This window comes from Nyctereutes procyonoides, unplaced genomic scaffold, assembly GCF_905146905.1.
Source record: "Nyctereutes procyonoides isolate TBG_1078 unplaced genomic scaffold, NYPRO_anot_genome, whole genome shotgun sequence".
In the NCBI taxonomy this organism is placed as follows: Eukaryota; Metazoa; Chordata; class Mammalia; order Carnivora; family Canidae; genus Nyctereutes; species Nyctereutes procyonoides.
Genome location: NW_026575143.1, coordinates 4348036 through 4360377, shown reverse-complemented (window position 1 = coordinate 4360377; position 12342 = coordinate 4348036). Strand labels below are relative to the sequence as shown.

Genomic DNA, 12342 nt, shown 5'->3' with positions numbered 1-12342 from the left:
AGAGACCCAGGCAGAGGTAGAAGCAGGCTCCATGCAGGGAGCCCAATCTTGGGACTCCAGGATCACATACTGAGCCGAAGGTGGTGCTACACCACTGAGCCACCCAGGCTGCCCTCCCAATAATTTTTAAATAGTGCAAAAGGACTCTAGGCCAAAAAGGTTCAGAACTACTGTTTTAAGATTGTGTCTACCAAATATTAAGATACAACTAATTCCTTCCCACATTTTTAATAAAGTCACCATACATACCTGCACGTGCATGCACACTCACACAGTCTGCTAATCAGAACAAGTGTTTCACTTAAAATGATTAATATAATACAAAGATGAAATGAAGTTAAAACACAACTGACATGTTAGCAAGTGAAGCTTTGCTTTAGGTAATAGAATTCAAGTAAGTATGGTGAACAGTGGAAAAGTCTTAGAGTCTAATAATTAACTTCTGGGAATCCCAAAGAAGTAAAGGAATTCCAAACTGGGAACATTAGGATTTCAAAACTTAAAAGTAGAAACTTGAGCTAAAGGTTACATTTTTAAAATCTCTTTTTCCTATGTTTGTAAATATCTTTTGTTCAAACATGGATATCAGCAATGACACCTACCTTATTTATGTCAAATCCTTCAATTAAATTTGCCACACACACACACACACACAGACACAGACACAGACACACAGAAGAATTTGGTATAAGAAGATTATGGGCATTCCAAATATTTTAGTGTATTTCTTTCCACAGTTAAATTTGTACTGTAAAATTTACCTGATCTGGACATTTGTTGATCTTTCCCTGCTACTGCTTCATTAGTAACAGAATCTTTCACTTCAGTGGTAGACTGGAAGGGTATCGAAACAATATGATTAAGACAATGTATATTTCATACAATCTGTAGTTAGAAATTCAAAATAAAAATACATAAGCTTTACCTTCCAATGAAGATCTTTTCCAGGAGAATCTAAAATGCAAAAGGGACATGTAGTTAATTATACATAAATATGAAAGGCAACTATACATTCCTGCAGTTAATATTAAGGTGAATGAATCCACATGCTTGGCTTTGAAAGTGATTACATTTGGTTTTGATCTTTTGTTTCTAGAGATAGGAAAGTGGGTTAACACAGCACAAGAAAGAAATAAGAACCCATTATAAATATTGGAAAAAACAGAAATATATGTTCAACATAACATGCAGTTAGGATTTCAAAAGTAAGATGATGTTTCAAATGAAATCACTAAATGTTGCACATATACCAACGTAAACATGCTGATTGATGGGGGAGAAAAGCAATCTTTAATCAGAGGAACAAATGATGACTGAGAGGATAAACGTGAAAGCTGATGGTAGAATGCAACAGTACATCCTGATTGCAGTACAGCAGAATCATTGATACCATTCTACTACAAGTATTTGCCATGTTCTTCAATTTGTCCCATAATTTAAGCAGTACACAGTTATGATGACAGTTCAATTGAATGCATAATTTATTTTTCATTGGAGAAAGTGTTATGAATTGATCAGCCTGGATATACTTGTAGGATAATAGTTAATAAAAGTATTCATTTTTGTCTATACCCATGTGGGCCACTGGTATGCCTATATTTCTTGTACCCTCTAATTTAGCCATCTTAAAGTTTCTTGACCCATGCATGCAAGAAGGTATATAAAACACATTAAGAAATAATGTATAATAAGCTTTCAGTATGGAACTATGACTACCAAAATGAAAAAAATCAATTTAATTGCCACCGAATTTTTAGATACTAAAAATCTTCTGTATTTCAAAATCAGTGTCATATTTACTGATAGTAACAATTTTAGCATTTAATGAATGGACTCTATCATTTCTTGTGTTTCCAAAATCAGTTTGATTTGGTAGACCATGTCAGTCTTGAAGAGGTTTGTTTGAAACAGCTGTCACCCCCCAAAATTAGCTATCTTAAAAAAACACCCATGCTTCCATATTCAAATTAATCTCACTTGAATAATGATTATCAATGTAACATATATCTTTGAGATCCAGTAGATTGGAGAAAGATGAATGGTGGCTATGTTTATCCCAAGTCTAGCACTATATTTACTCTCAGTATTCTTTGTCGAGCAGCTGTGATCTAACCTGTTTCAGTACAAATAAACTCAAGCTATCTAAAATGAATGCTCTAGAGTTTCCTCACCAACTTCAAAACTCCCTAACTAACATAACTTTCTTTTTTCCTCTCTTTCCCTTCACTATCCCGTCTTCAAAAGTAATTTCTGGGGGCACCTGTGTGGCCCAGTCAGTTGGGTGTCCAGCTCTTGATTTCAGCTCAGGTCATGATCTCAGGGTTCTGGGATTTAGTCCCTTGGTAGGCTCCTCACTCAGCAAGGATTCTCTCTCTCTCTCTCTCCCGATCTCCCTTTGCCCCCTCCCTGCTCGTTGACTCTCTCTCTCTAATATAAATAAATAAATCTTTTTAAAAGGTAATTTCTGGTCTATGGTCTTGATTCTTTTTGCTTTTACTATCTTTTTATGGATATTCTCCACCACTTCTTTCCTCTGTTTAGCAATAATACCTTACATTTATACCTTCTATTTCTGTATCTCCATGTTGAGAAATAAAAAGAAAATAATGCTTTTCCTTGATCCTGTTATGTCTTGAAATATCCAAGAGCCTTTCCAGATTTCTCTACAGGGAAGTCTACATCCATGCTACTGAGCACATGACCCAAGGACCACCGACACTGGCATCATCTGAGAGGTCAAAACACAGAATTCCAGACCTGCTGTTCATGGTGTGCATTTTTAACAAGGTCTCAGGTGATTCACTACAATTTGCAAAATTCTGGTCCATACTGAATCTGCTGCTGCATTCCTTTACCTTAACCTTCAAAGATCAAGCCTCAAGTTCGTCACTAACAATTCTCCAAAACTGAAAATGTATTAAAAGTCACAAATGTTCTAATGGACTTTTTATCAGGGCTAAAGCTTCCTTGATCTCCCCCCTAATTGACCCTGCTTTTTCCTTCCAATTCTCTTTTTTTGCACTAAATGATACTACTAAGTTATGAAGTACCACCATTTTATATGACATTAAGGTACAGATAATTATTTATTTGAAAGGTGTATTCATTTATTTGACACAGAGAGAGAGCATGCACAAGCAGGAAGAGCAGCAGACAAAGGGAGAGGGAAAAGCAGGCTCCCAGCTCAGCACGGCTCCATCCCAGGTCCCGGGGATCATGGCCCAAGCCAAAAGCAGACCTTCAACTGACTAAGCCACCCAGGCACCCCTAACATATATACATTTATGGTTGACTAGGGCATAGCTCTGCATAATCAGCTAAGTCAATCCTTAATGTCTTCCCAACAGTGAGAAAAACTGTTAAGAGTGGGAAAATTTTGGTATACTACTCTGACAAGTTTGGTACTGGAAACTCACTTGATATTATCCCCACATTTCAAATAGTTTGCTCCTCCTTTTAAAAGAATTCTTTTATTTTACCACCTTCCATTATAAAGTGTTACTTATTTTCGTCCATTTACTCCCTGTACACTCAGCCTTTCTCATCATTCCCTCTTTGCTCTTTTCCCACTATTTCCAGACATTCCTTAGGTCTTAGAATACCTGGAAATGGAACCAGTAATTTAGCTCCTTTAGTGGTACTCTCAATTTAATCTGTAGCTGACACCTGATAAAATATAGAACTTACCTCCTTTTCACATCTTTCTCCTTTCTACGCATTTAATAGGTGATTTTCTTTGGATATTAGGATACATCAGAATTTCTATTTTGAATCAACATTCTATCAAATGACTTTTTATAAAATACAATTCTTACCTTCTACTTGTTCATTTAATATACTTTGCCCTTGTTGATCTGCACCTCCAGGTAAACAATCAACAGATTTCTTTGGAAGACTTGCAGAAATACTCTGTTAAAATTAACATCAATAATGAGTTGAATAAAAATTTTCTAGTCCTTTTCTAAGAAAATATTTGAATGCTCTGCTTTAATAGCAATCAGACTTTCAAATAGGAAAACCATGTATTGAAAACCAACACATTTAAAAACCTCATCTATGCTCTCTAGATTAAGTGTGCCTTTTAATTTTCATTTGGCCATTAACTCTAAAATGAACATGGAAGGCCAGAGTAAATACTTTCACAGACAAGAAGACTGACTTATACGTACATTTCAACAAGGAAATAACAAAACACCTAACTCTACTTTGCATTCTCCACCAGAACAAAAGGACAGTAAAACTATGTATTGAAACAAATTCTTTAATAAGTATATTTGCTATAAATCTAAACTGTTCCTAATGGCAGAAAGTTTTTTAGTGTTAAAATAAGATACTTGGCATGATAATAAACCTTGGAGTACACCATGTTGAGTAGAAATAGAACACTGTGGTAGCTGCTGCTTCATTTAGATAAACAAAGGATTGGAATTTTTAATGGTAGGAAAAATGGTTGAATGAAATGGCAAAGTAGGAAGAAAAACTTTTCTTGAAATTATGTTTAAATAATAGCAAAAAATTTTAGATATAGGTATGAAATGTTTCAAAAAGTATAGTAAGCTTTCCGAAGGGAAGAATAAGAACATTTATTGAGGCCAAACCTGTTGGGACCCCTCTCACTCCTAAGAGCTTTCTCTATATCTTTACTTAATAAACTTCTTTCATTTTACTCACACACACAAAAAGAACATTTATTGATTAATCACCTAAAAGGTACCAGGCATTTGTTTTAATATGCACATTTTCTTTTCTACACTCAAAAATATCAATGGTTATAACAACGGGGTAGGTCTTCCTGCTTCCTGGTTATTCTAAGACATTAGAGTGAAATGATGAACAGATGTGCTCCATGGTTCTCTCTGTCCAGAATGTCCTTCTCCAAGACATTCTTGCGACTGGTCCTTCCCATCCTTCACTTGGCAGCTCTGGCCACACTCAGAGAGATCTTTTCTGATTACCAAAATTCCACTCCCATTCTCATCCCCATCCTAAATACAAACGCCTCCAAAATTCCCTAAACTAACGTTTCCATTTTTTTATATGAAACACTGATAGTGACTTAAAATGGATCATTGTTTCCTAATTTTTCTGCTCCTACCACTACACCCTGTACAGCCTGGTCATAGTTAGTATTCAGTAACAGAAATGTATTTGTGAAACAGTGAAAATCATATCACTGAGGGGGTGCCAAGGTGGCCAGTCAGTTGAGCATCCAAATCTTGATTTCAACTCAGGTCATGGTCTCAGGGTCGTGAGATCAAATCCCACACTGGGGCTCTGTGTTGAGCTTGAAGCCAACATAGGATTCTCTCTCTCCCTCTCCCTCTGCTCCCCCCCGCCTGCTCACACATGTGCTCTCTCTCTCTCTAAAAAATAATCATCATCCTCATCTCACTGAGAAGGTCTAAGTACCAAATCACTGTGCTTGAAGAATGCAAGGGCTGAGGGTGTTGAAGGCCACACAGTCAAATATTCACAAATGACTTGATTCCCCAAAAACTTAACTACTCATCTCCTATTGAATTTCCTACTTTAAGAGCAATTAGACTTAAAAATAGGAAACGTATATATGAAAAACCAAAACATTTAAATAAAAGACTCATATATATGTTCTCTAGACCTAAGTTACTTTTTTTTTTCTAAGTTACTTTTTAACCCTCATTTGGCCACTGACTGTAAACTGAGCATGAAAGTCAAGTAAATTATAAATTAATGTTGACCTTACCAATAACGTGAAGTCAATGAACAAACTTTGTATATGATATGTATTATATAATGTATTCTTAAATATAAACTAAAGAACAGGTTATTAAGAAAATCATAAGGAAGGGAAGCTACATTAAGAAAATACTGTATCGAAAAGCATCTGTAAGCGGACAGTTGAAGCCCATCTTGCTCAAGGGCCAACTCAATGTCTCTAATCACAGGCTACTGAAACTTAACATACCCCAAATTAGAAATCCACCTGTCCACTCTAACTTTCCCATTCTTTTCTTAACACTTGCCATTTTACTGTCCTCAGAAATCTTCACATTTATAAAACATGCCCTCTATATTTAGTAAGTCACTAAAATACTGCTGTGATCACTTTTGCCTTATATTTCTAGAGCATTCTTTACAGCTTACAAAGTGCTTTCACCTTTGTTACATTTGGTCATGACACATACCTGAGAGGTAGGTATTAGTACCATTTTTATGAATGAGGTCACTGACATTCAAACAGGTTAAACAAGTTTTTCTGAGATCCCACAGCTAATAAGTAACAGAACCAAGATGGTAGCACATCTTTTGACTTCAAATACAGTGCTCATGCCACTGTAGAGCCGCTGCCTCTACTAAGACATAGATAGGCCCTTTTTACCTTCTTCCATAGTTGTCACCTTAGAATAGGTCATCATTACTTTACAGTTATGTTACTCTAAGTAGGGCTGCCACAAAGATATGAAATGCATGCTATTTTAACTATCCAAAATGTTTTTACCTTTTAAAATACCACTAAACCGGGGGGCTTGATGGCTGAGTCAGTTCTAGGATCAAGCCCCAAGTCATCAGCCTCCCTGCTCAGTGGGGAGCCTGCTTCTCCCTTTCCCTTTACCCCTTTTCCCACTCATGCTCACCCTCTCTCTCTCTCTCTCTCTCTCAAATAAATAAATAAATAAAATCTTTACAAAAATAAATGAATAAAGCACCACTAAACCACATTGTTATTATACTCCCAATGCTCCTTGTAGATCTACCTGACAATCCAAATATAATACTTTTAGGGTGCCTGGATGGCTTAGTTGGTTGAGCATCCAACCCTTGGTATCAGCTCAGGTCATGATCTCATGGTCATGGAATCAAGCCCTGTGATGGGCTCTGCACTCAGAGTGGTGTCTGCTTCAGATTCTGTCTCCTTCTCCCTCCCACTTGCTCACTCTCTCTCAATAAATAAATAAATACACAAAATCTTTAAATAAATCTTTAAATATATATTTAATAGATAAAATGTGATATAATATATATTACACATAATACACAAACTATATATAAGTATATACGCCTTATATAAAAGGATATAGAAATTATATAAAATATAAATGTATATTAATATAATAAATTTAATATATAAACATACTGTATATTATATATATTTTTATATATTTATATAAAACTATAATCCAAACTCTATCTAGATCTCATTAGAAGTTTTGCACATCCATATACACCACAGAATCATACATTTCACCATAGGTTGACCTAGAGTAATTCTTTAGCTTTTTAGATAACTTCAAAACCCAAACTTGGGATGCTTGGGTGGCTCAGCGATTGAGCATTTCCCTTCAGTTTGGGGTGTGATCCCAGAGTCCCCGGATTGGGTTCTCCATGGGGCTCCCTGTGGGGACTGCTTCTCCCTCTGCCTGTGTCTCTGCCTCTCTCTGTGTGTGTCTCTCATGAGTAACTGGATGGAATATTTTTAAAAAGGATTCCTTAACACATTTTTAAAAAAGATTTTATTTATTCATGAGAGACACAGAGAGAGGCAGAGACACAGGCGGAGGGAGAAGCAGGCTCCCCACAGAGACCCTGATGTGGGACTCAATCCCTGGACTCCAGGACCATGCCCAGAGCAGAAGGCAGATGCTCAACCACTGAGCCACCCAGGCATCCCGATTCCTTAACACTTCTAAGCTCAGTTTTCTGCAATACTACTACACACCTTTCACTAGGTTAAGCTTGCAAATTAGCAGAACTGTATTATTATATTTAGCACATAATTATCAAATACAGGTAAAAAGTATAAGGAATTAGTTTTTATCGGCAAATGCAGACATGAGAGTGTAAAGTCTAAGCATTGGTTTTATAACATCACTCAATGCTTATATTTTAAAATAATAAGAAGACAGTACCTCAGAATCCCAAGGTGAACTATCTTCTCCTTGCTCTAAAGCTGACATCCTATCTGTAAAATATAGTCACAAATACATTAATGAGAACATGTATTACTATGAATTCTAAACACATATACAAGCCTATTCCCATTCACAAATATTTTAATAAAATAAAAGTATTAGGAGATAAGATTTTTCAGAGGGTGGAAGCATTTTCAGGAAGAAAAAGTTGGTAGTAGTTGGGATACTTAGAAAGAAAGATAACAAAAGAAAATTAACTTAATGAAATGAAATGGATAACATATTTGGATCTACATACTTTCATATTGTTTTATACTAGCATGTAAGCATAGAAAAAAACTCATAGATTTTCACTGACTTACCACTTGTATTATTTTTGTGTGCTCTATCAGCAGAAGTCAAATTGTCATTAACTGTTTGCTTTTGTGGAGCACTTTCAATAATATCAATACCATTGTCCTTTTTTTCAATCGCTGGCTTCGTTGCTCCTTCCTATATGAACACCACCAAAAACAAAACAAAAAAACAAAAACAAAAAAAACCACTCCAACTTCAGAAAACATTACATTAATTCACTTACTCACTCACTCCTCAGAAAGACAAATACATACCATATCTGTCAAGTCACAGGCACTATCATGGAGTCTGCCCTATAGGCTAGTAGGGGTACAGATGGATGAAAACAAGTAAGAACAGATGAGGATCATTCACTAGTTCTACAACTGAAGTGAATAAAGTACAGTGAAGGCACAAGGAGAAAAAAATGCATATGGGAAGTCAAGAAATGCTGCGAAGATAAGGCTGTATCTTGAAAGACAAAGTATACAAGGAGTGTGTGAAGGGCATTCTAGCAAAGGTAGAATGATCTAAAGGAGAAGCAGGAAATAACATAGTAAGTGACAATAGCTCAGAATGTGGCAAAACTAGGACACAATTATTGGGAATGGGGTAAAGAGATAAAATTGGAAAATCAGGATTGAACCAAAAAAGACAGGGGTTATGTTAGGATATGAACTTTCTCCTCCAGGTAATGGGGAATCCATTAAATAAGCAGAGGAGTTACATCATCACAAATATATTTTAGAACTATAACTCCAGTACCAATGTAAAGATGAACATAAAGGAACCAAAAGAGAAGAGTATTTCAAAATTATAGATGAGAACGTGAATTACAGTAATAAGATGTGAAAAATTATAAGCAGGTACAAGATACTGAATGTGGTGGAGTGACTGGATGTGGTGATTTTTTAAAAAGATTTATTCATTTATTTATTTTTTGAGAGAAAGAGAGTGTGTGTGTCCATGCAGGGGGAGAGGAAGAGGAAGAGAGAGAATCCTCTTCCCACTCAGCCTCCCCACTCAGTACAGAGCCCAACGCAGGACTCAATGCCAGGATCCTGAGATCATGACCTGAGCCACCATTAAGAGTCAGATGCTTAACCAAGTGAGCCACCCCAGTCACCTGGATGTGATGTCACCTAATTTTAGGGAAGTCTGGAGTGCAGGATTTTTTTCTGCTTCAGTGTTCCAATGGTGCTATATACTAGGATGGCGAAAACAAAGGAGAAGCAGATTACAAAGTCAGGAAAAGGAAAGGGTCAGAAATAATATCTTCAGTCTGGGACTTCACCAAATTTGAAGCACCCAGGGGACTTAAGAAGTAAGTTTTAGATAAATACATTTGGAGTAGGAAAAAAATGACAATACTAAGGAAAACCACATTATGTTAAAAAGATAGTTATCTATAAAATATACTAACCTGATATAATTAATGTCAACCTACACAAAACTCTGAAATTTTTAAAATAAAAATAAAGGAACGGGGAAAAACCATGGGATTCAATATTTCGATTATATACTTCAACATTACTTTCTAGGAGAGAAAATACACTTTCATTAATATAGTCAAGTAATGAGCACCTGGATGGCTCAGTTAGCTAAGTATCCAACTCTTGATTTCAGCTCAGGTTATGATGTCAGGGTTGTGACACTGAGCTTTACATCAGGCTCCACGCTCAGAAGGATGTCTGCTTGTCTCCTTCTCTCTGCCCTTCCCCCCTTTCTTAAATAAATAAATCTTTAGAAAAATACATATATATGTATATATACTTGTTCATAGTCATTACTGTAACGAATACCATTTTTTTAAATAATAAATTTATTTTTTATTGGTGTTCAATTTGCCAACATACAGAATAACACCCAGTGCTCAACCCATCAAGTGCTCCCCTCAGTGCCTGTCACCCATTCATCCCCACCTCCCGCCCTCCTCCCCTTCCACCACCCCTAGTTTGTTTCCCAGATTTAGGAGTGTTTATGTTCTGTCTCCCTTTCTGATATTTCTCACACATTTCTTCTCCCTTCCCTTCTATTCCCTTTCACTATTATTTATATTCCCCAAATGAATGAGAACATATAAGGCTTGTCCTTCTCTGATTGACTCATTTCACTCAGCATAATACCCTCCAGTTCCATCAACCTGGAAGCAAATGGTGGGTATTTGTCGTTTCTAATGGCTGAGTAATATTCCATTGGATACATAAACCACATCTTCTTTATCCATTCATCTTTCGATGGACACCGAGGCTCCTTCCACAGTTTGGCTATTGTGGACATGGCTGCTAGAAACATCGGGGTGCAGGTGTCCCGGCGTTTCATTGCAATCTGTATCTTTGGGGTAAATCCCCAGCAGTGCAATTGCTGGGTCGTAGGGCAGGTCTATTTTTAATTCTTTGAGGAACCTCCACATAGCTTTCCAGAGTGGCTGCACCAGTTCACATTCCCACCAACAGTGTAAGAGGCTTCCCTTTTCTCCGCATCCTCTCCAACATTTGTGGTTTCCTGCCTTGTTAATTTTCCCTATTCTCACTGGTGTGAGGTGGTATCTCATTGTGGTTTTGATTTGTATTTCCCTGATGGCAAGTGATGCAGAGCATTTTCTCATGTGCTTATTGGCCATGTCTGTGTCTTCCTCTGTGAGATTTCTGTTCTGTCTTTTGCCCATTTCAGGACTGGATTGTTCTTTCTTTGGTGTTGAGTTTAAGAACTTCTTTATAAATCTTGGAAACTAGCCCTTTATTTGATACGTCATTTGCAGATATCTTCTCCCATTCTGTAGGTTGTCTTTTAGTTTTGTTGTTGTATCCTTTGCTGTGCAAAAGCTTCTTATCTTGATGAAGTCCCAATAGTTCATTTTTGCTTTTGTTTCTTTTGCCTTCGTGGATGTACCTTGCAAGAAGTTACTGTGGACAAGTTCAATAAGGGTGTTGCCTGTGTTCTCCTCTAGGATTTTGATGGAATCTTGTCTCACATTTAGATCTTTCATCCATTTTGAGTTTATCTTTGTGTATGGTAAAAGAGAGTGGTCTAGTTTCATTCTTCTGCATGTGGATGTCCAATTTTCCCAGCACCATTTATTGAAGAGACTGTCTTTCTTCCAGTGGATCGTCTTTCCTCCTTTATCGAATATTAGTTGACCATAAAGTTCAGGGTCCACTTCTGGGTTCTCTATTTTGTTGCATTGATCTATGTGTCTGTTTTTGTGCCAGTACCACACTGTCTTGATGACCACAGCTTTGTAGTACCACCTGAAATCTGGCATTGTGATGCCTCCAGCTATGGTTTTCTTTTTTAAAATTCCCCTGGCTATTCAGGGTCTTTTCTGATTCCACACAAATCTTAAAATAATTTGTTCTAACTCTCTGAAGAAAGTCCATGGTATTTTGATAGGGATTGCATTAAACGTGTAAATTGCCCTGGGTAACATTGACATTTTCACAATATTAATTCTGCCAATCCATGAGCATAGAATATTTTTCCATCTCTTTGTGTCTTCCTCAATTTCTTTCAGAAGTGTTCTATAGTTTTTAGGGTATAGATCCTTTACCTCTTTGGTTAGGTTTATTCCTAGGTATCTTATGCTTTTGGGTGCAATTGTAAATGGGATTGACTCCTTCATTTCTCTTTCTTCAGTCTCATTGTTAGTGTATAGAAATGCCACTGGGAGGAGGGGCAAGACGGCGGAAGAGTGGGGTCCCCAAGTCACCTGTCCCCACCAAATTACCTAGATAACCTTCAAATCATCCTGAAAATCTACGGATTCGGCCTGAGATGTAAAGAGAGACCAGCTGGAACGCTACAGTGAGAAGAGTTCGCGCTTCTATCAAGGTAGGAAGACGGGGAAAAAGAAATAAAGACACAAAAGGCCTCCGAGGGGGAGGGGCCCCGCGAGGAGCCGGGCTGAGGCCGGGGCGAGTGTCCCCAGGACAGGAGAGCCCCGTCCCGGAGGAGCAGGAGCTGCACCAACCTTCCCGGGCGGAAAGGGGCCCGCAGGGAGTTAGAGCAGGACCCAGGGGGGCGGGGATGCCCTTGGGCTCCCTGGGACACGAACAGACACCTGCGCCCCGGGAGAGTGCCCCGAGCTCAACTAAGGGCTGCAGCGCGCACAGCGGGG

General features: G+C 37.6%; 1 protein-coding gene across 5 annotated transcripts in view; it reads right to left on the bottom strand.

The window, feature by feature from the left end:
- Window positions 1-12342, bottom strand: part of ANKRD30A (ankyrin repeat domain 30A) — a 132454-nt gene that overhangs the window by 79393 nt on the left and 40719 nt on the right. For all 5 annotated transcript variants that reach the window (XM_055308662.1, XM_055308663.1, XM_055308665.1 and 2 more), the window contains 5 exons: window positions 8252-8381; window positions 7887-7939; window positions 3816-3909; window positions 926-954; window positions 762-834 (listed from right to left, as the gene is read on the bottom strand). In XM_055308662.1, coding sequence (XP_055164637.1) covers window positions 762-834; window positions 926-954; window positions 3816-3909; window positions 7887-7939; window positions 8252-8381 — 379 coding nt within the window. The remainder of the gene's footprint in view (window positions 1-761; window positions 835-925; window positions 955-3815; window positions 3910-7886; window positions 7940-8251; window positions 8382-12342) is intronic.